Source organism: Hibiscus syriacus, unplaced genomic scaffold (genome assembly GCF_006381635.1).
Source record: "Hibiscus syriacus cultivar Baekdansim isolate YM2019G1 unplaced genomic scaffold, ASM638163v2 tig00110213_pilon, whole genome shotgun sequence".
Classification (NCBI taxonomy): domain Eukaryota; kingdom Viridiplantae; phylum Streptophyta; class Magnoliopsida; order Malvales; family Malvaceae; genus Hibiscus; species Hibiscus syriacus.
The window spans coordinates 671,551-696,170 of NW_024062630.1; the positions used below are offsets into that span (position 1 = coordinate 671,551).

Genomic DNA, 24,620 nt, shown 5'->3' on the forward strand with positions numbered 1-24,620 from the left:
AAGGAGAAAATGTATATCCATCCCATGCACATCATGAACTTGATATTTGATGTAATCAAACATACTGGGAAAACAGTTATGTCATTTTGATTGTGCTTCGAGATAAAGATTACCATATTGTTTGACTGCTAAATTTGTGTTACTCTTAAGTTTTTACGTGTCATGTCAACTTAATGTTGATAGTTTAATATTTAATGGAACAAATAAAAATAATAATTAACTATAATAACTCGAATGAGATTTTTAATTTCAATAACCAAATTGAGAGTGACGTGATCCTAAACAAGTTAAAGCCATTTGTTGTACAAAACCTAGCAGCAGAAAACTACAAGAACAAAACACCATTGGCCAAGTTAAAGCCAACCCTACCGGAAAGTAGCCGCCTCCGTTTAACTTTTTCTTTGTTCCCACTCTCTCCTTCATTCCCTCGACTCTTCTTCTAGCCTCTCAAAATCCCAGCTGAAAGACCAAAGATAACTAACATGGCTGACACTGCTTCCATAGCTACCCTATGAAGTCGATGAATGCCGAGGAGTCCTTCGTGTTTACAGCGACGATTCCATTTGGCGTTCTTATAAGCCAAGCTTCAACGTTCCCGTCGACGATGATGGCTCCGTCGTGTGGAAAGATGTCGTATTTGATCCTCAGCCCGATCTTCAGCTTAGGCTCTATAAGCCAGCTTCCCCTTCATCTTCTATACTCCCCATCTTTTATTATATCCATGGTGGTGGTTTTTGTATTGGGTCACGTGCCTGGCCTAACTGTCAAAACTACTGCTTGCGGCTTGATTTGGAGCTTCAAGCTGTTGTGATTTCGCCGGATTATCGCTTGGCTCCGGAGAACAGGCTCCTGACAGCCATTGAGGATGGTTTCACGGCAATGAAATGGCTCCAAACTCAAGCTCTGGCTGAGAATCCTGAACCGAGGTTAACTGCTGTAGCGGATTTTAGCAAGGTGTTCATATCCGGTGACTCAGCAACATCGATCATAACTTAGCGGTCCAGATAGGGCCTGGTTCACAACTTCACATGATTTGGCCCCGGTTCTGGTCCGAGGTTACGTGGTTTTAGCACCTTTCTTTGGCGGGACAGTGCTAACCACGTCGGAAGCTGAGGGTCCAAAAGACGCCTTCCTTAATTTGGAGCTCATCAACAGGTTTTGGAGGTTATCTGTGCCGATCGGAGAAACGACCGATCACCCGCTGATAAACCCTTTCGGGCCGGTCAGTCGCAGTCTTGAACACTTGTCTCTAGACCCTGTTCTTGTGGTGGTTGGTGGAAGTGATTTGTTGAAAGATAAGAGGAAAGGATTATGCTGAGAGGTTGAAGAAGATGGGGAAGAAGATAGAGTATTCTGAATTTGAGGACAACAACATGGCTTCTTTACTATTAATCCAAACTCCGTACCATCCAAAGCTTTGATGGAAGTTATCAAACGATTCGTAGCTGAAAATTCAAGCTGAGAAGTGGACGTTTGTGAGAGGAAAATGCTTCTTTCTTTCTTCTTGTGTTAGTAATTGTCATTTTAGCTTAGTTAATGCTTTACATGAAGTAATATCGCATTGAGTGAATGAAAATCATGCAACTTTGAATCCTAATGAATCACCAAACTATGGCGAAATTCAAGAAAACAACATCCAACAGTAAGAGCAGCAAGGATTATATATAGGGTAAACTACATATTTTTGTCACTTTCGAGTTTTTTTTATAAACATATGGTCATTAGATTTTAAAACATAATACACGATCACTTTTGTTTTATTTTAATTAAGATATGGTTACTAAAATGTTAAATTCCGTTGGTTTGATGACGTGTCACGTTAGTAAAAGGGTTTAATTTTTATTTTAACCACTAAACTTTAGATAAAATTCTAATTATGGACTATTTTATAAATTTAAAGTAATTTAGGGATAAAGTTCTAATTTATCTAATTTTTAATATACTTTTCTTCCTCCCTAGCTTCCCACTTGCTGCGATTGCTGTTGGAACGAGTGGTCATGGTGGTCTGGGAAAGCTTTCTATTAGGGGAAGCAGCTCGTCTTCACGTGGAGTAACCAACTTTGGGTTATCCACATAGCTCGTGGTTGCCTTCGTTGTTTCTTGTCTTTGTTTATGATCATCTTCCATGGCCGTGCACACGGAAAGAAGTGGGATATGGCAGAAGTAAAATAAGAGTGATTATGTAAGAAAAGAAGGGCAAGGAATATGGTTCAGAGAAGTGAGAGTTGGAGAACATGAAGAGTGAGATGAACATAATATAATTGTTGAATGGAGTGCTGCTTGAGCTTGACTGTACATGGGGGACTGTATGGGCTGGGAAACTGAAGAGATAAGCATGGGGGTGAGGGAAGTATTTTCCAATATGTTTCTGCATGCTGAGACCAAGTATGGTATTGGTGGGAATAAATGTTTTTGGATAGGAAAAATCATAATCTTTCTCCTCTTCAACACCATTTCACCCCTCAGACTCTCTATTATTAGAATTGGATTAAATTAGTACATTTATTATTTTATAAAATCAAATTATTGTTACATGAAAAATGTATGAAATTTAGATGCAAATTACAAAGAATCGGAGAAGAGATCTCATTGAAGACGAGAAAGTCTTGCAGTTGAAGGAGAAGAAACGTTAAAAGAAGCCATTAGAAGCTACAAATGTAATGGGAGGGAATTTGATATTGGGATTTGAAATTTCTTTTTTGGCTGCATTTTTGTGTTTATATGTATACATATTTATAGTCTCAGATGGGAAGGAAGCAAAATGAAAGAAGCAAAGGTAATTCTCAAAGCGACGGCAAATAGTTGTTTTATTTCAGACGATGAACTGGTAGCTTTTGCCAAATCTGCAGGTTCAAGGTAGCACTGTTTCCAGATAGCTGGAGGAAGGGGTGTGCGGCGGCGGGGAGAATAAAAGTATATTAAAAAAAGGGTAAATTAGAACTTTGTTCCTAAATTACTTTAAATTATAAAGTGGTCCCTAATTAGTATTTTATCTAAAGTTCAGAGGTTAAAGTAAAAATTATACCTTTTTACTAACGTGTCATGCCATCAAACTAACGGAAGTCAACGTTTCAGTTATCACACCTTAATTAAAATAAAACAAAAGTGATTATATATTACGTTTTTTTAATCCAGTTACCAAAGTTTATAAAACTCAAATAAAAGTGACCAAATCTGTAGTTTACCCTTATATTTATGCACTTTTTCTCTTCTGTTCCAGCCTACTCGAGTGATTGACAAACAACTGGTCATGCAGCTGGTGGTTTTACAGGAAGAATCATGTTGGCAGCTGCAGGCCTGAAACTAGCAGCAGTTTCCATAGCAAATTTTCAACTAACAAGACAACTATGAACTATACAATAAGGATGAAAATACCAACGCAGAAATGTCATCACCAAGCACATAAGTTTAGCTAAAAAATTGACCCAAAACGACCAATAAACCAACGAATCATATTTCAGTTAGGCCAAAGAATAATAAACATTAAAAGAAACCTGCACTTGTTGAGCTGTTAAAGATGGAAGACAATGAAAAAACAATTGGGTTAGTGATTATTGATGGTGATCGGAACACTTGTGATGGAAGCTCTCTGCTGTCGCATATTTCAGAGTTGAGGCAACGTAATTGGTCCTTGTATTTCCATCATGTTCCTAGGTATGTGAATCGAGTTGCTGATGCTGTTGCTAAATTGGCCTCCGGGATTGGTCTTGTAGTTCTTTATATGCTCAGCCCCCCCGATTGGTAGCCGATCTTGCAAGCTAACCTCACCGATCCAGTTTAGTGTTGTGTTTTGTTTTTGTTGGTTTATCTCGTTGTGCTCCCTTGATTTTTGCTTCTTCTTTTTTTTTTGTATTACCAGTTGTACTCTCTATGTATAGAAAATCATATAATAAAGGAAAATTGTATCTTGTCTTTTAATTTTAGAATAGAAGAGAGAGTATTTGATTGAGCGTGTCAGGTGCTGCTTTTCTGTTATGTTACATTTTTATTGATAGAACAAGATCGTTATATTAGTTGTGGGTGGCTCACTTTTTTAATTTGAAGAGAGAGTTATAACTAATGATAAAACGGTCGTTAATTGGTGATATTAATGATAAAGATATGTAGAAGAGAGTTCCCAGATCGAGAGTATAGTCCTCTATTTTAATTTCTTAGAAGTTTATATATTAATTCTTTGTACTTAAAGGTGTCAAACCTATAATCATGATTGTTATCCGTATATAAATAAAATGTGTAAATACAACCGTTAATCATTAATTTAAGTCTTACGAGATATTTCATGTTTGTCAATTATCTTGTCAAAGTGTAATGGTGACTCAAAAGATTCAAATAATTTCAAAAAAACGATTCTTAATTCAGTCTGAGTTGAATTTAAATCGATTAAATACCTTATACCTTAATAAAGAAATAGAAATTAAAATTTTAAAATAGGGATAAAGCTGTTAATCAACTAATCGGATTACTAAAATTGCTGTAAATTAGGGGTGTTATTACTATATCAACGTGCCATAATGAGGGAAGAACCATATTAATTTACCATAAATTAGTGATATTATTAACAGGAAGATATTGTAGAAATAAGAAAAGTCAACAATTATATATATATTCTGAAGGCAATAATCACATCAAATTTGTCAAAGTCTAGAAACATAAAACATTAACACATGAAGTTAAATCTATTATGATATTATTTAGGGTAAAGTATAGTAATGGTCACTGAACTTTTCTTAAGCTTTCATTTAGGTCCCCTCAACTTTTAAAACTTGCAATATGGTCCCCCAACATTTAATTCATTTGCAATATGGTCCCCAACAGTTACGTCGGGGACCATATTACAAACGGACTAAATGTTGGAGGACCATATTACAAACGGACTAAATGTTGGGACCATATTGCAAACAGATTAAATGCTGGGGGATTGTATTGTAAGTTTTAAAAGTTAGGAGACCTAAATAAAATTTTAGAAAATTCAGTGACCATTATTATACTTTACCCTTATGAAAATTACATAACGTTATTTTAATTAAATAATATCATCAGATTTATGAATAATGGATGTGTTAATTTATTTAATAAAATTACATAATTAATTAATTCATGGGTTAAAATCCGAGGTGATGAGAAAAAAAGAACCACGACAAGAACACATCGAAAAAGACACTGTCGATGACCAATTAATTTTGCTTAGCCCCAACAAATAAAAAATAAAATCGGCCAATATTTTAACAAAAACACCACAATTTACTAATAGTAAGTGGGATAAAGACCTTAAACCAAGTACGTAAGCACATGTGAAATTTAATAATTACGTGCTTCTCACTCTTACTCAAATTCCCACCACTCACCTATTATTTAAACATTTTATCAAGGATGACAAACAATTCACAAAATTTATAACCTAATTGATAATAAAAATAACATAGCTGTATATATCACATTGTAATTTATATAATTAAATTACAGAAAAATTTAAAAGAATTATATCAAATTTGAATTATTTTTATACAATTATTTGTATAGATTAATAATTGCTTAAAACAACATAAATTCCAGTGATTTTCACATGTCATGAGGTAGGGAATTATGGACACCAACAAACCAAAGTTTACTGCCTTAGGCAAGCTTAATGGGGTGCAGAAATGGTACGAAGCGACACTGTCCAAATTCTTAATTTCATTTGCTATAATTTGAAAATTAGGGATGTATCTAAAAGGATCTATGGAGCAGTTATCCCTATAAAAATTTTAAATTATTACATATCTTATATATTTTCTTTACAATTTCTATTGATAATTTTTTTCTCTTTAAAAATTTTATAAATTCATTATTACTAAAATTTTATAAATTTATCACCTAACCTAAAATTATCCGTATATACTTAATAAAAATAACCTTAGAAAATAAATAACTATAAAAGAAAAGGTTTTTCTTATGAATGAGTTGACAGGCTGAGCAATAAGGTGGCAGGGAGGTGCACTAGGCAACCATGCGCGCTTGTTAGTAAAGGTCCCGTGATTACGACTATCATGCTTCTCAATATTTTATGGGTAAAGTATAGTAATGGTCACTGAACTTTTTTAAATATTTCATTTACGTCCCCTAACTTTTAAAACTTGTAATACAGCCCCTAACATTTAGTCGGTTTGCAATATGGTTTCCAAACAGTCACGTCGGACACCATATTGCAAAGGAATAAATGTTGGGGGACCATATTGCAAACATACTAAATGTTGGAGGACTATATTGCAAGTTTTAAAAGTTAGGGGACCTAAATGAAAGCTTTAGAAAAGTTCAATGACCATTACTATACTTTACCCTATTATTTATAATATATTTTATTCACATTAGATAATTGAAGTTATATTTTTTAGAAAAATAATTTATGGAAATTATAGAGATAATATTTGTTTAGAAATCTTTCTTAGTCATTAAAGACGTACATATTAAAATGAATTTATTGGTTGTTGATATTATTTATAATAAATATAAAAGAATATATGAAAAATTATGTATGTTGAAGGCAAAAAAATCATATCAAAATTACTAAATATAGAATTATAAATCTGAAAATCAGTAATAAAGTTAGGGATGGCAAACGGGCGGGTCGGGTGCGGACACCCCCTCCTCATCCCATACCCATCTAATATTTTTCAATCTACCACCTATGATGGGTAAAAATTTTCAAATCCACACCCGCCCACGCGGGTACATTCTCAAATCCATCCCACACTCACTATCCAACTAGAGATGTACCCGGCTAGACAGCAAACTTAAGTTATACATAAGCAACAAACACATAAATAAAACTAGTACTTACTCATTTTGCCCTAAACTGATATCAAGTAGTCTAAGCTCCATTCCAATCCGAATTTCAGTACGTTTCCACAATTTCGATAAGTTTTGAACTGTTCCAACCAGTATCAATGCATGCATATTGATATAAGATTTTGACATTTTAACTAAAAACGAGTATTTTATTATGCAATCCCTTCCAATATCCTAAGACAGTGAATCCTTTATACCAAAAACACCACAAAATCCAACATCATTTGAAGACTGGCAGAAACTTGATATTAACATATGAAATTGAGAAATACGTAGAATCCAGATTGCCTTTGAAGATCGGCTCAGTAGTAAAAATGAGAGGTTTAAAAGGAAAAAAAATTATGCATAAACTTAACTTATCCCTAATATTTGGTTAAATAACAAGTTATATCTTATACAATATTAGGATTTATAAATTAGTCTCTAAAATTATACCTAAATTCATAATATTCAAAATGTAATAGATATTTAACTGGCGGGCGGATGTGGGGCGACCGGATGCGGGGCGGGTAAGGTGTCAAACTCCTTACCCGCCCACTACCCGCGATGGGTACCACTTACTAAATCCACACCCGCCTACTACCCACTAAAATTATATCCATCCTCGTTCCAATTAAAACGGGTGCGGTGCGAAATCTACGAAATTGTATCCGTTTATTATCCCTAAATAAATAAAGTATCTTTGATTTCATCAAAATTTACAACAACAAAAAAATAATGAGCATCAAATGGCATAGATTGCTTTGACTTCATGATCGGATTCTGATAACTGCCATGACCGTGTTCCGGTCCTTGATCTCTTCCTCTTCCTCTTCTCTTTCCGTGTCCTTTTGTGTTTGATCACAAAATAAGTCATGACGGTAAGAACTCCTCCCATTATTACTCCTGCTATAACTGTTACAGCCAATGCAGCCCTCTTGTTACGCCGGCCGAGCACTATATACGACGCCGATATGAACGAAATACTCGTGCATACCGCCGCCAGCCACATCAGCTTATTGATCACTTCCACCACCCTTCTCTCCGATTTCCACTCGCCCCTCACGATCGTGATTTGTACCACCACGACCGCCAGTGAAATAAAGAGTGCAGCCGCGTTGAAAATGAAAAAGATTTAAACGGTGCACCGCTAACGACGGCGGCACCACCGCTGTCGTTAGAGCCTCCCGGAACAGTCAAGATAGCTGCGAATGCAACTGTTGCGAAAAGCACCGATACCACGGTGACCGAATTGGTGGCATTGTTGATACCCGCCTTGTGAAGTTTACACAGTTCCATGGCAATACCGTTCACATTTCGGTTCGTTCTTCGGGTTTGTTCGATCTGGATATACATATCGTTCTTGATCTCTCTCATCGTTTTCCTCAGCTCGTCTCGCGGTCGTTTTAGCTCGTTCGCCGAAACGGCTCCGAAACTAAACAAGCAGTCCTTAATTCCGGCTATTTCCTCGGAGAACGGCAGCCCTTCGGCTATGTCGAGAGGTGTTTTACGGTCTCTTGTAAGCGCATTCACGCTTGTGTGTGGGACAAGTAATAGTTCGTTCACTATCTGCAAGAAACAACGTAGTCAATGTGACAATGTCATCTATTAGCAGGTCTACTTGTATGACATATATGATATAGGTATGAAGATAAATCAATGCCTCGGTCCGTTTTTTCCGAGTAGCGATATGCAACGCCGTGTTGCCAAACTTGTCCGGTATAGTGACGAGCGCGGAATCCATCTGAAGAAGCAACCTCACAACCTCAGAGCTAGTTCCTTTGACAGCCATATGCAGAGCAGTTTGCCCTTTCTTATCAGTCCTCTTTGCCAATTGTGGATCCTTGTCGAGCAGTACTTTAACAATGTCCACATGCCCTTGCCTGGAAGCAAAGTGCAACGGGTTCTTCCCATTCGCTTTCGGGATCTCGAGCAAGCTCGGATCTTTTCTCAACAATTCGATTGCTACATCCGTATGCCCTTTCATAGCTGCAGATATTAGAGGTGTCGCATTGGCTTGTCCAACCGTTTTACTTAGGCTCGGATCATGGTCCAATAGCACCCGGACAATGGCTGCATCATGGTAGATATCAAACGTAATCCTAAGATGTAATTTGCACTGAAGAATGTAAACGAAAGCAACCTGAATACCTTCGTGACCTCGGTTTGCCGCAATGTGCAACGGATCGAAACCGGATTCATTCTTCAATGTGATGTCTTCCTTCGTCGTGTACTGCAACAGCTCCTTCACCACATCTAAATGCCCCTTCTCGGCTGCGGTGAACAACGCCGTCTCTCCCAAATAATTCACCTCATTCACAACCGCTAACCTTATTTCGGCCACCTTATGAAAAGAAAAAAACATATACACGGTATCAGAACATCGAGCGGCAATGTATTTGGGATTGTCACAGTAGTAAACTTGAAATACTAAACCGTCACAATGTGGTTCCGTAAACAACTAACCTCAGCATCGAATTCTGCTCCACTAAGTGTCCCGGTCATTTGGGCATCAATTTCTGCCAGAATCTCCCTGATCGCTTCGACATCACCGCGTTGTGCTGCAAGGTGTAGCTCGGTATCGTTGTGGCGGCCTGTGACTTGTTTCACGTACTTTTTATCGAATCGCTTTCCAGAACTAGAACCTACTAGAGATTTTTCGGAATTGGACACCACCAAGGTCTTTCCGGAATTTGATGCGGCCAAGGCCTTCCCGGAATTGGATAGAACAAGAGCAGGCCTCGGCGTCTTTGGAGAAGATGGCAATATTGTCTCGGTCAACTGGCCATGACATGGTGAAACTCCCTTATTGCATACCTTGATCGTCCATGTTCCTAAAAAATACAAAAATAAAATATAAAATTAGACACATTACACCTCTTTCCTTCATTTAAAAGAATCCGTGAATGTCGCATTGCATTGAGGGGGAAAACAACATTATATTTCTCTTCGATTTTTCGAAAACCGAAAAGATAATTCATAAGATATTATATGCATATATATAAAGACAGAATGTACCTTTTTCTTTAGCAGGTCCCATCGAAAGATGGCGGTTTAGAGTTTATTTTGTAATGACATTGCCGATTTTTGCCAGTTTTTATTGCGTTTCTTTTGTGATTGTAGGGTACGCATGGAAACGGATAAAGCCAAGAATCCATCGTTGGGGCAGACAAATTCCAGTTAGTTGGGGACAATAACTAACTTTATAACTATTAAGGTATTTCTTTTTGTTCTAAGAATTGGATCCAATTAAACTTTGGGTGGGGGGTTTAAAACCAAGTACGTTGTAACAGTCGTAACAAAACTAACAATGGGAATCGAGATGGGTTTTCAAGTTTCGACTGAAAATTAAATATAATAAGTATATATACTTCCAAACGATGTTTTGTCCTCGGAATTGTCAATATTCCCATTTGTCATTTGACTTGTGGTTGAATTGAATAAATTCCGTTTGCAATAGATTTCTCTAAATGGTGTAAACTAGCAAATTATTTTAGATTTAATACGTTAGAAGATAGAAAAGGATAGTTTAACCTTGCTTTTCAGAAATCTTTTTGGATTATTTAAGTGTGTTTAGTTTAGTATTACTTTCCAGAGGTACTTTTAGATTATTTAGCTTAATCACTTGTCATGACTCATGACTAAGGATGGCAAAAATTCCACAACGGATTTTGACATGGATTAAATAAATACATTTTTATATAACAGGTCGAGTTCTGAATTAAATAAAAACCAGCCCACTTTGATATATTTTCTAAAATGTCTTTAATTTAATTTTGTAACCATTTTTTGCTACTAATTAAAATTTCTTAATTTTATTAAAAAAATGTAATATGTATTTCAATGCTATAGAAAATATATTACAAACTTATTACTTTTAATGAGAATTTATAATGCATTTTCTCAAGAAAAGACCTTATAAAGTATATATAATCTAATTGTAAAAATTAATATAATACAAAATTTTATGAGCCACTTCTTGATTTGGTTCCAAAATCCCATTCTAAAAAGAGTTTTGGACAGCAAAAAGCCCTTTATTTTTACTGTCAAAAAACACTTTTCTACAGCCCCGAGCTAGATTTACAGTACATTCAATAAGGCAAAACTGACAAAATTACTTGCATGTATAAGTTAATCGTAGTGAAATGAGAAATCATATTATAAAAGCTCAAACAGATGTTCCTGTAATAGTAATCAAGGGTAAAAAATGATGCTCATATAACTGCATCTACACAACTCAACTTTTTAAACTTTGATAAACTAAAAACAGCATGGAGAAAAAAAAGGGAAGAAGCTAGGTTCGATTACACTTTGATGGCATATTTCCTTAGTGAGAAATACATCTCCTCCTCCTTTTCGCGCCGTCTTCAACGATGCCAGAATATAATAACCCAGAAAACCAAATCAGTAAATTGAATAGTGTATCTGAGTGAATGTCTCCATAAGTACCAAAACATTAAGAACAAAGGGCAAAAACAAAACACCCCAGCACTCAATACTACAGCCCTCAAATTTAAATATAACATTAGCATAACCTAGGGTTAGTCGCCACGAAAAATTTCAAGGCTTTACACGTACATGAGGCCTATAACTACTACATCCATTGGTTAAACGAGTATCAATGTCAGTACTTTTTTCCAGCATTAGCTCAACACAAAATTTCCTATACAGCTAACTGGTTGATCAATAATACATTTCAATCAAATACGTACTTCGTACAACAAGGTTTCTTCCTTAAGAATTAGGACTAGAAATAATTATTTTTCACGCCCATTCATACCAAAAGAAAAGCTAATACAATTGGCATTTAAAAGATGTGCCTCCATTTCGTGCTAGGCTCAGACATTTTCAATGCCTCCACTGTTTACTAGCAATTACCCAAAGGCAATCCAAAATCTCTTAGCTCCTAACTAAGTCGCTTGGACTCTTCATTTTTCTTAAAGCACCCATATTCAAGTCTTGTTGGACAAATGGATATGGGAATACGACTCTAAGGATCCTCCTGATGCATGGAAAAATTAGAAAAAAAATCCAAACATACTGGTGTCGAGTGCATAGACACATACTACACTTGTACAAGTATCATAGGCTCCTAGACCTATATTCAAAGTTTTTTGGCATGACCATAAACAAAGACAGCTAGCTGGCATTATCTGATTTTAATTAGCATCACAAATTCACCATACTACCATTCCATGCATATAAACAATTACACATAACATTTAAGTGTTTAACCGTAAAAATTGCAAACATCTCAATAAGTGAAAACAAAAAATAAAATGACCTGGTGTTTAGTAAGGCGGCGGCGAATGGCACGAGTCTTCTTGGCACGGAGATCCAAAGGGAGGAACTTCTTCTTCTTATAAGCTTCTCTAAGAGCAGATTTCTGCTTCTGCGAAATCACCGTCAAAACCTGCGCGATTGATACCCTCACAACTTTTCTGCAGCCAAAAGTAATAATAATCATATATTTCATTGTCTAATAAGCGTGAACTGGGAATTAAACAGACATGAAGGATGAAGTGGGAAAATTCCTTACATCTTGGAGAGCTTGTTGGGGGCATCGCCGGTGACCTTAGCAACGCGGAGGGCAGCAAGTTCTGTTTTTAAGTCCTTCAATTGGCTTAGCTGCTCCGCCTTCAACTTGTTCCTTAACTCGCGAACCTTTATCCTCGCTTTCAAACCAAAAAGAAAAAAAAAAAAAGCGAATTAGCAACTGAAAATCACTTTGAAATAAAAAAAATGAACTAATCTCCTCCTTAAAACCCTAGAGAATTTGAAGGTAAGAAGTAAGAGCCGAGTTAAGGCTAGGTAGGCTTTTCTTCATTTGGGCATCCTTTTTCGATCCAATAATATTATTGCATTTGGGTTCAGATTAGGCATGGGTCGTGTGACCCCTTCGGCTCGGTTGATCCCAGCTTTGGACAGGATATTTTAACTTCAGAACGGCTGGACTTGAATTTAAACTTAAAAATAAAAAAATTTAGACTTTAAGAAAATATTGATATAACAATATTTTTTTAACATCCTAAACTATCTATATCTCACCTTAATCTTGCAAATTTCTTTACTTAAATCATCCAGAAAAAAAATCATCTTAAATCATTAGAACCATTCAATTAGTTCAATGTAACAATAATTTTTAAATACTCAAACTCTGTTATTAGTCCATGAATCTTAAACCATTGGAACCAGTAAGTAGTCCATGAATCTTGAATAATAAGTAAATTATAAATTTAACGTATTCTCTTCGGATTGATTGTTTTAATTTTTAATGATTTAATTATATTATCTATATATTATTAGATTACATTTAAAATTTAAAAATGAAGTGTTATTATACCTAGAGATCCTAGATTCGAGTAGCTGCTTCTGAACATATAATCTTACAATCACACCAGACTATTCAAAATTTAAAAATATAAAAAATATTCAAATAAAAATATAACAATTAAAGTCATAATATATATATATATAGCAATCAATAATAAAATTTGGCATGCATAAAAACTCTTGAATTGAATTGCGAGAAGTGTTTGGCATTTAGGTGTAAGAGCAAATGAAAAAGGAAGGCATTTTTCGCAGCATCTGATTCCACTAAATTTGTGTAGGAGAATTTAAGAAAGTGGCTTTGTGTATCGTCCATGTATAGTTTTAAAAAATAAAAAATTCCAAAGTTGCTTGTTACTCGAATATCTGGCGGCATATGTTCTATAAGAATCTCACTAATATCATTCAATGTTATGCTTTCTCAATTTCACTTTCACTTTCCTTTCCTTTTTCTCCCTTCTATACTTTGATTTCTTTTCTACATCTTTTATCCAATAAAAGTTCAAACTTAAATCCTATATGGATCACAATGGTTTTACTTCTTCCTCAACAAACTCCATGAGTTTTGACTTTAAATCCCATATGCAGGGTGATTAAAAAAACATTTAAAATTACTTAAAATCTAAATTTTAACATAACTAAGTTAGTATATAACATTCAAATATTGAAAATTGATTCACTGAATAATTTAAATTTCTCTAAAATGAATTCAATTTGATGATGATCATATCATATTTATTTTTTTCAAATTAATTTGAAAATACAAATACCTCACTTTTCTTTACAAATCGAATCTCAAGTACTTTGAACATAGAAGTAGCAGCAGCAGCAACCTTTTTGTTGGAATTTGGCCTCTTTCACTCCCTTATTATGCAGATTCTTTAAACAACTGGTTATCCTTGAGTGCTACCAATATCCTAACTCGAAGAGAGAGAGAGAGAGAGAGAGAAATGAAACGAATGGATATCTTCTGCGCAACCCAGGCTTCAACATCCATATATCTAAGCATGGATGAATCGGCCTCATCGTCTTCTTCCTCGGCATCTGCCATTCAACTAGGTGGTCGAGCCATCGATCGCCATAATCCCATCATCCGAGATGCTAAACGATTCAACACAAATCCTTTGCCTTCCAACCAGATTGCCCTTAGGAAGAATGGAAAAGGGTCTTCTTCAAGCAAGTCAAAAAATGATCATAAAAAGACTTCTTCGTCTGTTTCAGCCAAGTCCAATGACCAAAAGAAGAAGAGCTCAACTAAGAACAGTTCATTGAAGCCAAGTGGTAATGAAGATAATGGCAAGGCCAAGGGGATTGATCTTGTCACCCCTCCTGGTTCCTCAAGGTATCTGTTGGGTGACTCTGTTTTTCTATCAGATTATGATCCAGTTTGGACATTGGTTCCTGCCGAGGAAAACAAGATGATTCAAGCTATAACACAAGATCATTCCATCATTTCCAAACCCTCTTCCTCCTCATTCAATGAGAAGCCTCCTAAAGACCAGGTTTGCTGTTTTTCTGTTTTACTATTTTTTATGCTACTCGAGTTCGGTTAACCTCTAACAGTATTCTAATTTTCAATTGATTTCAGGTTGTGGTTTTAAGGGTGTCACTGCACTGCAAAGGATGTGAAGGAAAACTGAGGAAACATCTATCAAGAATGGAAGGTATTTTCTAATGTTAGAGCTTTTAGATCATTTCCAGTGGACTATTTTCAAGTTTTAATCACTTCGGTCGCTGTTTCCATATCTAATCATTTCGAGCTTTAATCATTTTCGAGTTTGAATTTAACTTTTATTTTCTTTTGTTTATGCAATGATTGGATAAGGTGTGACGTCCTTCAACATTGACTTCAAGGCGAAGAAGGTGACCATCGTGGGAGATGTAACGCCGTCGAGCGTACTTGCTAGCGTGTCAAAGGTGAAGAATGCACAATTCTGGCCATCTGCAACTGCAACACCAGCTCTTGCCTCGACCAATTTTACAACCAAGAAATGATGTAATTATCTTTCAATCTCTTTAGGACTTTGAATGAAGACTACTTTTGGGTGTGATGTGAAACTGATGAATTTTAGTGTTTGCATGGAACTTGGTATTGTTAGCCGAATCAGAATCACTGCTGCTTTGAACAAAGTAAAAAAAAAAGTAGTGGAGGAATCATATGCTTCTTTTATTCTCAACTATCTTCTACTCTTCCTTTTTCTATTTTGATAAAATGTTCGACTACTTTAATTAGGTATAATTTTATTTTATTTTATAATATTATTAATATATTCCCAATACAGAAATATAAATCTGAAACAACTAATAACGTTATAAAAGTACATCATTAAACCACACAGTCAAAGCATATTGTGAAGCAAATATGTACATGTATACATGCATATATGTACATGCTTCATGCTTGTGCATTTGTGGTTTGGAACAAGCAAGAGGAATTCATAATCAAATATGTGCATGGATATGCACCGCATTGTAATAAATATGAAAGGTAATGGAGAACAAAATTTCTAAAAGTGATCTAAAAACTTACGAATCACAATATATAAACTTGACTCTAAATGAAAGTGATCCATCGGCCACGAGCTCAAACTCAAGTAATCTTTTACTCTGAATTCCTTCGAAAACTTCCAATCTCATGTGCACATGCAGCTCATAGCTCACCAGAAAAGAAAATAAATTGGACCCTATAAATCTGCTCTCTGAAAGTCCTATATATCTGGCTTTTACTTACAGGACATTTTCGTTTTCTTTTTAGGTATATTGTCTATGGGGTATTTTCAGATTGACACATTTAACCTAGAATGCCACAACATCAAAGGTTGAAGCCATTGCAAGTTCGGAAATTTGATGAAAATACATTTTCATGTAGAAAAAAACCGAAACTACTTCAAATTTCCTACCTTTTGTAACAGAAACACTGCAGATTAACAATTAATTTTCACCCTCTCTCTTGCTTCTTCTTGGGGCAAAATTCCAGAATTTGTGACTTGCGTGTCCCTCTTTTCATACCAGCAATTCTAGCAAATTCTCATTTATCACAGCAGTCTCATGATAAAGCAACTATTGTAACACCAGCATGTATAGCTACTACAAAGCAATCTCTAGTGCCATAATTATCGACTCTCGATACATATAAACGGAGTAAAATGCTTGCCTCTAATTGAAAATCCAAAGTGAAAATATCAATACCATATATTATATCTTTCATGAACCACATCTACTTCTATGAATTACCCTCATAATGGAAGTATTTGACAACATTTCCAAGGTTTAGTTCAATGTGTTATGAGGGACTATCACTGCAACACAGCAAAGCTCATACTAAACCAAGAAAAAGTATTTAATGCAAAGGCATATCAAGCTTCCTAAGATGTCCATGCAAAATTCAGGCAGAGAACGACTAAACAAACTCAATTACCAAACTTTTATCATTATTCATATTACAACGCTAAATACCTAAGTAACTTTAAATTACTATCCAAACTGTTGCAAAAACAATGAAAGGTAATTAAAAACAAAACAAAGGGCACCTCTTTGTAAAAGCCACCATTTTGCTCCAATGATGATAAGCAAAGCAAATGTTTATCGACTCTTTCAAGCGCCTTCCCTTTCAGCCTTTTCAGAGAAAAGCTTTGTTGCCACCATATTATCAACAAAGTACTCCCTATAAGGGTGATTCCTAGGAACAAGTCTCCTAACCTTTTCAAAGTATTTCTCAGCCTCATCTTTCTTCTTCAACAAAGAGTAAATAATCCCCATACACAAATATGGCCTAAAATCCCTAGGTTCTTCCTTAACCAAGCCCTCATATACCTTCAAAGCTTCTGAATGGTTGCCTTCAATGACCCGAATTTGAGCAATCAATAGCTTAAAGTCTCTAAAATCTTTATTTTTCTTCTCTTTCTTGCATTTCTCCATTGCCCCTTCAATTCTTTTTTCCAGCTCTTTCAATTTTTGACCTGACTCCGAATAAGCCATTACAAGGCCGTGAAAAGCCTCCACTCGAGCTGGGTCTTTAGCTATTATCTCTTCGAACTCGTTCTTGGCTTGAGCGTAATCGCCACTGTAGCTAAGAATTTGGGCTCTTAACATTGGCCACTCATCGTCTTCGGGTTCGATCTCAATCAAACGGTCGATAACTTCAATAGCTTGTGGAAGTTTCTTCGATTTGATGAGCACCTCCATGAGTGACTGTAGAGCTTCAATGTCATTTGGGTTCAGTGTCAAGTGTTCCTGGATGGTTTTCTCCTGGTCTTCCAACGATAAATTCGAGTCCGTTGAGGCGGGCTCCACCGTGGGTGTTACAGTTGGGGTGGCGGCGAGAGCGGGTTTCTGGTGGAAGCGCGTGAAGAGGAGTGCTGCGGCGGCGGTTAAAGTAATGCAAGTGGTTTTGAGTAGAGGAGTTAGCGTTTGAAGAAGTGAAGGTTTTGGGGTTTGGCAGAACGAAGATGATGAGGAAGATGAAGCTTTGATAGAGGGTAATTTGAACGATGATGATGACGACGACGACGAAGTCCTGAAGGTGACAAATGACGCGGGTTTAGCGAAAGATGGACGGTACTGATTGAAAGAGAGATGAAGAGGTTGGTGACGGCAGTTCACTTTAGCAAGAGACTCCATTTTAGTGAAAAAGAGAGTTTTCCCCTTTTTTTTTCCTTCTCTAAAACCCTGATTGATGATAACGCGGAGGGGGAAGGGGAAATTCAAAACCCTTCGATCAATGAGGATATCCAGAATTTGCGGTATATTCCTGAAAACGATGGCGTTTTCTATAGTTGGATTTGGTGTTTGAGGAGGCCCAATGATGATTTGTCCAATTTAGTTTGAGCCATCAAGGTGCCCAATCCATTGATTTCTTATACATACGATTAAATTTCTAAATGAGGTAATGCACATTTGCCCCCAATGAAATAATTATAATTTTATTTATTTTAATTTTAATTTCATCTCTGAGCTTATAACACCAAATCTAATCACTGATAATAATCTTTCTAATCCAAAAAGGAAATGACAGATTTGGCTCTATACTTATCATTTTTAATGTAATATCTATATATTTTAAATGTTCAATAATATATATATATATATATTTAATATTCTAACATATTACCTATATACTTTATCAAGGCCAGACAAGGGCGACACAAGAGTAGAGAGAAAGGAGAGAAAATAACCCCAATAACTCGTATAATTTTGTTTTGGTCCATATGATTATGGATGGGTATGGGTCGGGTTTTTGGTCTACCCGACCCAAGATCAAGGAATCATCCATCCGAGACCCGACCTAAATTAAAAAAAAAAGATTTCACCCGACCTGATATATAACTTAAAAACCTGACCCGACTCTACCCAACCCGAAATAATAAAAAGTATTATTTTTATTCAATAAAAACAGTGACTTAATTGAAAAAAAATAATATATAGAGAGGTATTATTGTAATTATTCCTAAATATATAAGGTAAAATTATAATTTTTCGGGTCGGGTATTTTCACCCTAAACCCGAACCGAACCCGATTTTTTTATATAAAAAAAAAGAACCCGAATCGATCGGGTCGGAACCCATCGGGTTCAGGTCCCATGCCCATCCCTACATATGATCGATAAAATCATAAAAGAGTAAAAATCTCTCAAATTGTGTCACAAGACATCATAGGATTGGTTTACATGTTAAGAAAAAGTTATTTCATAAATTCTCTTTTATCATGTGATTAATTATCTCAATCAGTGAAAATTACTTGATTCACATTTTTTTATTCTACGATACTAATCCATTTATAATATTTTTCAAGTAACCGTCAATTTTCATATTTACATTCAAAAGAAAAATGAAGATTCGTCATTAAAAAATGAAATGAATGAAACAAAACAAGATACATAATTTTTAGTGATTAAGGTCATAGATGATACAATGAAGAAATCATATCATAATCTTCAACGTGTGATAACAATAAAAAAGCGATATGTATTGTATTCACCAGCGTGGCATGTCCACGTTGAACTTAACACCGCATACTTGAGGTGGCTGGCAATTGGGTGGAGTAACTCATATCAGCGTAGAAGGCAAAGTAGGTTTTCTCCACCGCATACTTTGACATCAGAAAATAATACATATGAAACACACACAAAGACACAGAAATTTTGTAATTTGGTTCAAAAGAAACGTTGTTTGATGGGCATGGAGATGGAATAAAGTGATTTCTATTGCTCCAAAACGTGAAAAAAAACCCAGAAGCTTGGGACTTTGAAAATAGACACGCAGTCGTCCATTTTAGAACACAACATGGTCCCCAAATCACCCTTTTAATTTGACCTTTTATTTATTTCTGTACATGCATTTAGTTCTTAAATTAAATGTGTAAAGGACCAAAGAGAAGAGTGGGGTTATAAAACGACACTATTACAAAAGCAAACAAAGAGGGCGGTGCCACGTTTGTAGGACGTGCCATCACCTCATGCAATCCCGTTTTGTTCATACACTGCTCCCACATTCCCACATGCCGTCACGCTTCCCAACTACTGTTGAGCTCTACAATTCTTCATTCTATTCCTGCGACGTCGTTTTCTGGTATTAGTCTGAATCCTTCGTTATAGCATTAAGCCTCTTCTGAATCCTTTGCCTTTTCTCTATCTCACTTGATCTCTGGCTTCTGCCACTTATGTAAGCCTCAAAGAACTCTTTGTTCTCTTTCTCCAATTCATTCCAAACTGAAAATCCAAAATCATACACTTCATATACTGTAAACACATAATAAATATCACAGTGCATGGAATCTTTATCATCTGCAATAAAATAAAGAGGAAAAAAAAGGGTGAGTGAGCGGAGAACCTGTTGAAGTTATGACTGGTTTAATATCGGCGTGCTTCGATAAAGCTTCCATGCACTCTTCTTTGCTCATGTTGAATATCAAACACTCTTCTATAAGATGCTGTACCTGCATATAATTATATAAGACGAAAATTAGAAGTGGAAATACGAAATGAAGAAGATTAATTGTTTGCTTATTACCAGGTGGATGTATGAAGCAGAAGAGTCTCCCATTAATCACACAAATATTATAGTTCTAAACAGATCTCTGTTTCTGCTGCTGGTTAGGCTTATAGATAAAACTACAAGGGATGGAAACAGAGAGAGGGAAAAAGAGAAAGGAGAAAAGCAGATGAAAGAATGGCAGCTAGCTAGGAGAAGAGAGTGCAAAAGAAGAAACAATTGGGTAGCGAATAAAAGATCAAAGAGAAGAACGCCAAAATTGTTCAACTTATAGAAAGCCCGTGGGTGAATATGCGATATTATAACAATTAAATAACAAAATCACGTTGGGGTTAATTGCATTGGGCATCATCAAACTATATCTTAAGTTTTAATTTAAAATATTTTGATCGAGTACTTAGCATGTATTAGTGTCATATCAATTAAGGCATTACACTAACTTAATAACCACTGAATAATAAAATTAGGGTTAATTTCATCATACATTCTCAAAGTCATGTTCAGATTTTAATCGATCTTTAAACTTTTAAATATTTTAATCAAATCTATAATATTGGTGTTGTATTAAAATGGTCCTTTCATCGACATACTGGTCAATTTTGACATTAAATTCTAACTTAGATTTAACATGGAAGAGATTTTAAACACACATGACAACCTTCATGTGCCAAAAACCATAAAAAATTAAAAGGATTATTTTTTAAAGTGATCGAAATTATCCATCCAATAAGTACATATTCAATTTTTATGTACTGAAGCTTTGATTTTATTAGTTTAAATATGATCCATGTCATATTTAAATTAACCATCAATGTCTAAGTGAATAGTTAAAATGACTAAAATACATCATTTATACTAGACTAACACTTCAAAGATTCAGTTATAACATCTTGAAGTAGACGGCCAATATAAAATCTAGAGCATAAATTGAGGATATAAGCTGCAATTAAACCATACAATAACTTTTTTTTTGAAAGATATAGAATTATAGAAAAGGGAATAATATGTTAATATTATTTTTGATCTAGTATGATTACATTTATTTATATTACTATAATATAGGCTAACCTATAGAAAATAAAAGAAAAGGCAAAGCTATGTGGATGAAGTCATAGGTTGTTGGTGGGGTCCAAAGTGCACGTGGTACAACGAATATGATTGGTGGAGAGGAGATTAGAGGAGATTCCATAAGCGATCATCGTTCGTCTCTACGTGAACACTACGCCGTTTTCCTCGTGACACGTGGGACCAGTACATTCTGATGACAGAAGACATTCATGCACGGTGCACCTCACTCCTCCCACACTCTGCTCTGATCTCAGTATCACTTACCTGCCCACGTACGAAGATCAAAACGACCCCCGAAACTGCCGTATTACAGCCATGACAAGAGAAAATAAAATATTTCAAATGAAGTTATTTATGTTTAAACATGTTCTATTCATCTAATTAATCGCGTTCTAGAAGTTTAAATATGCATAGTAAAATATAAGGGTAAACTATACGAATGGCCCCTTATATTTTTGGTCCATCTGATTTTGGTCACTAGTTCAAAAAAAGAGTGATTTTGATTTTGTTCAATTTTAGTTCCTCAGCCGTTAATCCTCATGAACCCATTAATGGAATTTTTTCTCGGTCGTTAATTCCCGTTAACCCACTAATGGAAGTTTTCTTCAATCGTTAATCCTCATTAACGAAAGTCTAAATTGACAATTAAAAAGTTAAACCGTTGTGTAAACTTGGAGTATAAACAAGGAAACCCTTGTAGAAATCAAGGGTGCTTTCCACTGAATTTGAAGGGTTCGAATTTGAAGAGGGGACTTTATATTATTGGGTTTTTGGACAGTCAAATAAGAACAACGTGTACAACTACAACACTATTCTTTGAATTGAAGTGGAAGAATCTTTAAAATCTATATGCATTATGATTCATTTTCATGCTTAATTTATGACTATTCTCTTGCTTTTCAGTGTTCGCTTGTGGGTGTTAAGTTGATGTCAAGTTTCAGGCGTTTGAATAGAAATGAAAATAACCCTTCAAAGCTATTGAAACGACCAAAGATCTCTTCCGCTCCATTTCCATTATCATTAACAACACTTGCTGCATGGTCATGCAGAACACGATGCTGCTGCTGCGCATCTGAAATGGATCTACGGGGAAAGTCTTGGTAATACCGGCAAGGCACTTGAAATGGATCTTCCCGGGCTGTTTATCATCCACCATTACCTCGTTCACTGGTGCCCACAGCATCGGTTCCTTGGCCTTCACTCCCTTAAGCTTCTTGATCACTTTCTTCTCCTCGAACCTATTGATCTCAGTGTCGTAACTCACCAGCTTGCTGATCATCTCGTGCTCCACTTTCTTTTGCTGCACGATCCACATATACTAATGCTAATTCTGCAAATCAATCCCTCAAAAACTTGATTTACTGTAATTGAAGAGGGGTGCAAGAAGATATATATTTTAGTTTTAGTGGGACAATATTAAGAGAGTAATGGTAACTTTTAGCAACTTCTTGGAGGTGTTTGCAGAGCTGGTGGGGCTTGGAACAGGGTCGTATCTAGACCCAGGACATGGCCCACCCCATGCCCAAAAAAAGTAAATTACTTATTCAGTTATCTACTTATTATTTAATTTCTATTTCTATTTTGATCACTCAACTATTATCTGTTTTAGATCACACTTAATGTTACATTTTGGTCATTTGTCTTTAAAAAATTAGCGGTGATGTTAATGTGTCATCATTAGATAATGTGTCCGCCTAAACCTAGAGGTGCACAAATTTTCTGTTTAGTGGTTGGTGCTTTTGATACTGTATGAGATTTATGTGTATCTGTTGTGATTGATTCAGAGGTTTATTTTTTGTTATTAATTGTTCTGCAGTTGCTTATTGGCTTTTCCGTTATGTAGTTTCGTGCCGTAAAGCTGTGGTGAACTAGATATGTGTGCATAAGAGTGAAGAAGAATGTCATTTTGACTATTTTCTACTTGCTAAATCATGTGTGACCACTAATATGGCCCAGGTGCGTCCTTAGGTGCTGTGCCTTAGCATTAGACAAGAAAAGCTCTTTCAACCCTTCAGATAGTGCATTTCATCAAGTCCATGCTTGTGTGTGCCTAGTAGCTTTCTGTAAAGCAATAGGTGCAAAAAAACCTCACCTTATTGAAACTCTCTTGTAATTCTTTTGTTATAATTTTTATGGCGTGTGGTAATCTTGATGCTACTATATCATTGAAAAGATTCAAATGTTATTGTTATCTTCTGCATGGCCTTAGAGTCTCCGATTAGGAATCGTTACATGTGATAGTGTTTCCAGAATCAGGGCATTTGGATGACAGAAGATGCCGGTTTAAATGATGGTGAGATGATAGTATGATACTTCATCTAAAGTTGATCCCAAGCGCTCTCGTCAATGGTTCATGGATGGTTCATCTATGAAACAATCCTATAACAAAAGTGTGGATAACAATGCAATTGTAATGAGCAATACCTTTGATAAGGGTGATAACAAATTCATGTCCATGTGTCAAACCTACAATGGTACAGATGATGGTTCTGTAACTGTGGGTCAGACTCAGACCTACAGTAAAGGAGACGACAGCACCATATCTATTACTCGTAGCTACAAGGGAGCAGGTATAATTTGTCCGTTGATCCGCCCTATGATAGGGGAGAGAGTACTATGATATCGTTTGGTGGCTATGATGATGATGATGTTATGACCCTCGAGAAATAGAGAAGAAAATAGACGAAGAAAAGAAAAGATGAGAGAATAGACGAGAGAATATAGATTCAAGAGAAGAAAAAGTTCATTCTTTTCACACATGAAAACTATATTCTGCAGTACATGTTATTTAATCACAATCACTAGGTTTCCTCCTATTTTGGCTTGGGCTTATCCTAAGGCCCTTGTCTCCATTCCTTTGTTAATTTTCCCATGTGAGTCACATGCTCCCCTTTTAATTCCTCTTTCTCAAAATTCCCCAATTCACTACGTGTAATCCCTAGCTCAATCCCTAATTCATTTTCTAAATCCCCAATGCCCTTCGCTTCTTGCTCCCCCTCCTCTCTCCCAACCATGACAATTCCTCCCCCTTTAGACGATCCTTGTCCCCAAGGATCAAAGTATCGAATTTGTGATAGCAAGACCACAAAATCCTTTAAAGTTGTGATGTCAATGAACCCAGTCTTTGGAGCAGCACTCCATTTACTGCAATATTTATCTAATGTTGCACTTGTAAATGCAAATGTTGCAAATGCGTATTCTAACACACTTCCCGTATTTAAGTTAGCCATGTACAAAAGATCTACAGCTTCTGCCTGTTTTGACATTGTATATAAGGAGGCTGGATTTGGGCACCTAGGGTTCGACACCATTGCAGCTGTAGAAGATTTGAAGAGGTTGGCAACAGGGCTGTCTCCACCATTTTGTGAATACAATGTTTGCCCATCTGCACCAGAAAGCAAGCCCAACCAAGCTGATGTTTGCATGAA

At 35.8% G+C, this 24,620-nt stretch overlaps 4 protein-coding genes and 2 pseudogenes across 4 annotated transcripts; 2 read left to right on the top strand and 4 right to left on the bottom strand.

Moving 5' to 3' along the window:
* The first annotated feature begins 9 nt into the window (after positions 1-9).
* Positions 10-1,476, top strand: LOC120113667 (annotated as a pseudogene).
* Positions 1,477-7,549: 6,073 nt separating this feature from the next.
* Positions 7,550-9,844, bottom strand: LOC120113668 (annotated as a pseudogene).
* A 1,179-nt stretch (positions 9,845-11,023) lies between these two features.
* Positions 11,024-12,501, bottom strand: LOC120113669 (60S ribosomal protein L35-like; the record flags this gene model as incomplete). Its single annotated transcript, XM_039134742.1, has 3 exons — positions 11,024-11,181; positions 12,089-12,245; positions 12,344-12,501. Coding segments are annotated over 3 exons (432 nt in total), but the record flags the coding sequence as incomplete, so codon positions are not given.
* Positions 12,502-13,956: 1,455 nt separating this feature from the next.
* Positions 13,957-15,238, top strand: LOC120113626 (protein SODIUM POTASSIUM ROOT DEFECTIVE 2-like). The gene is made up of 3 exons (XM_039134715.1): positions 13,957-14,636; positions 14,723-14,798; positions 14,960-15,238. The coding sequence occupies exons 1-3, from the start codon at positions 14,085-14,087 to the stop codon at positions 15,127-15,129; spliced, it is 798 nt and encodes a 265-aa protein (XP_038990646.1). The 5' UTR covers positions 13,957-14,084; the 3' UTR covers positions 15,130-15,238.
* A 1,280-nt stretch (positions 15,239-16,518) lies between these two features.
* Positions 16,519-17,847, bottom strand: LOC120113804 (protein SLOW GREEN 1, chloroplastic-like). The gene has a single exon (XM_039134857.1). It carries the CDS (start codon positions 17,752-17,754, stop codon positions 16,729-16,731), a length of 1,026 nt encoding a protein of 341 aa, XP_038990788.1. The 5' UTR covers positions 17,755-17,847; the 3' UTR covers positions 16,519-16,728.
* A 1,678-nt stretch (positions 17,848-19,525) lies between these two features.
* On the bottom strand, positions 19,526-21,123 carry LOC120113805. Its single transcript, XM_039134858.1, has 4 exons — positions 21,097-21,123; positions 20,143-20,221; positions 19,963-20,068; positions 19,526-19,841 (listed from the first exon to the last, which is right to left on the bottom strand). Exons 2-4 carry the CDS (start codon positions 20,173-20,175, stop codon positions 19,705-19,707), a joined length of 276 nt encoding a protein of 91 aa, XP_038990789.1. The 5' UTR covers positions 20,176-20,221; positions 21,097-21,123; the 3' UTR covers positions 19,526-19,704.
* Between the last annotated feature and the right edge of the window lie 3,497 nt (positions 21,124-24,620).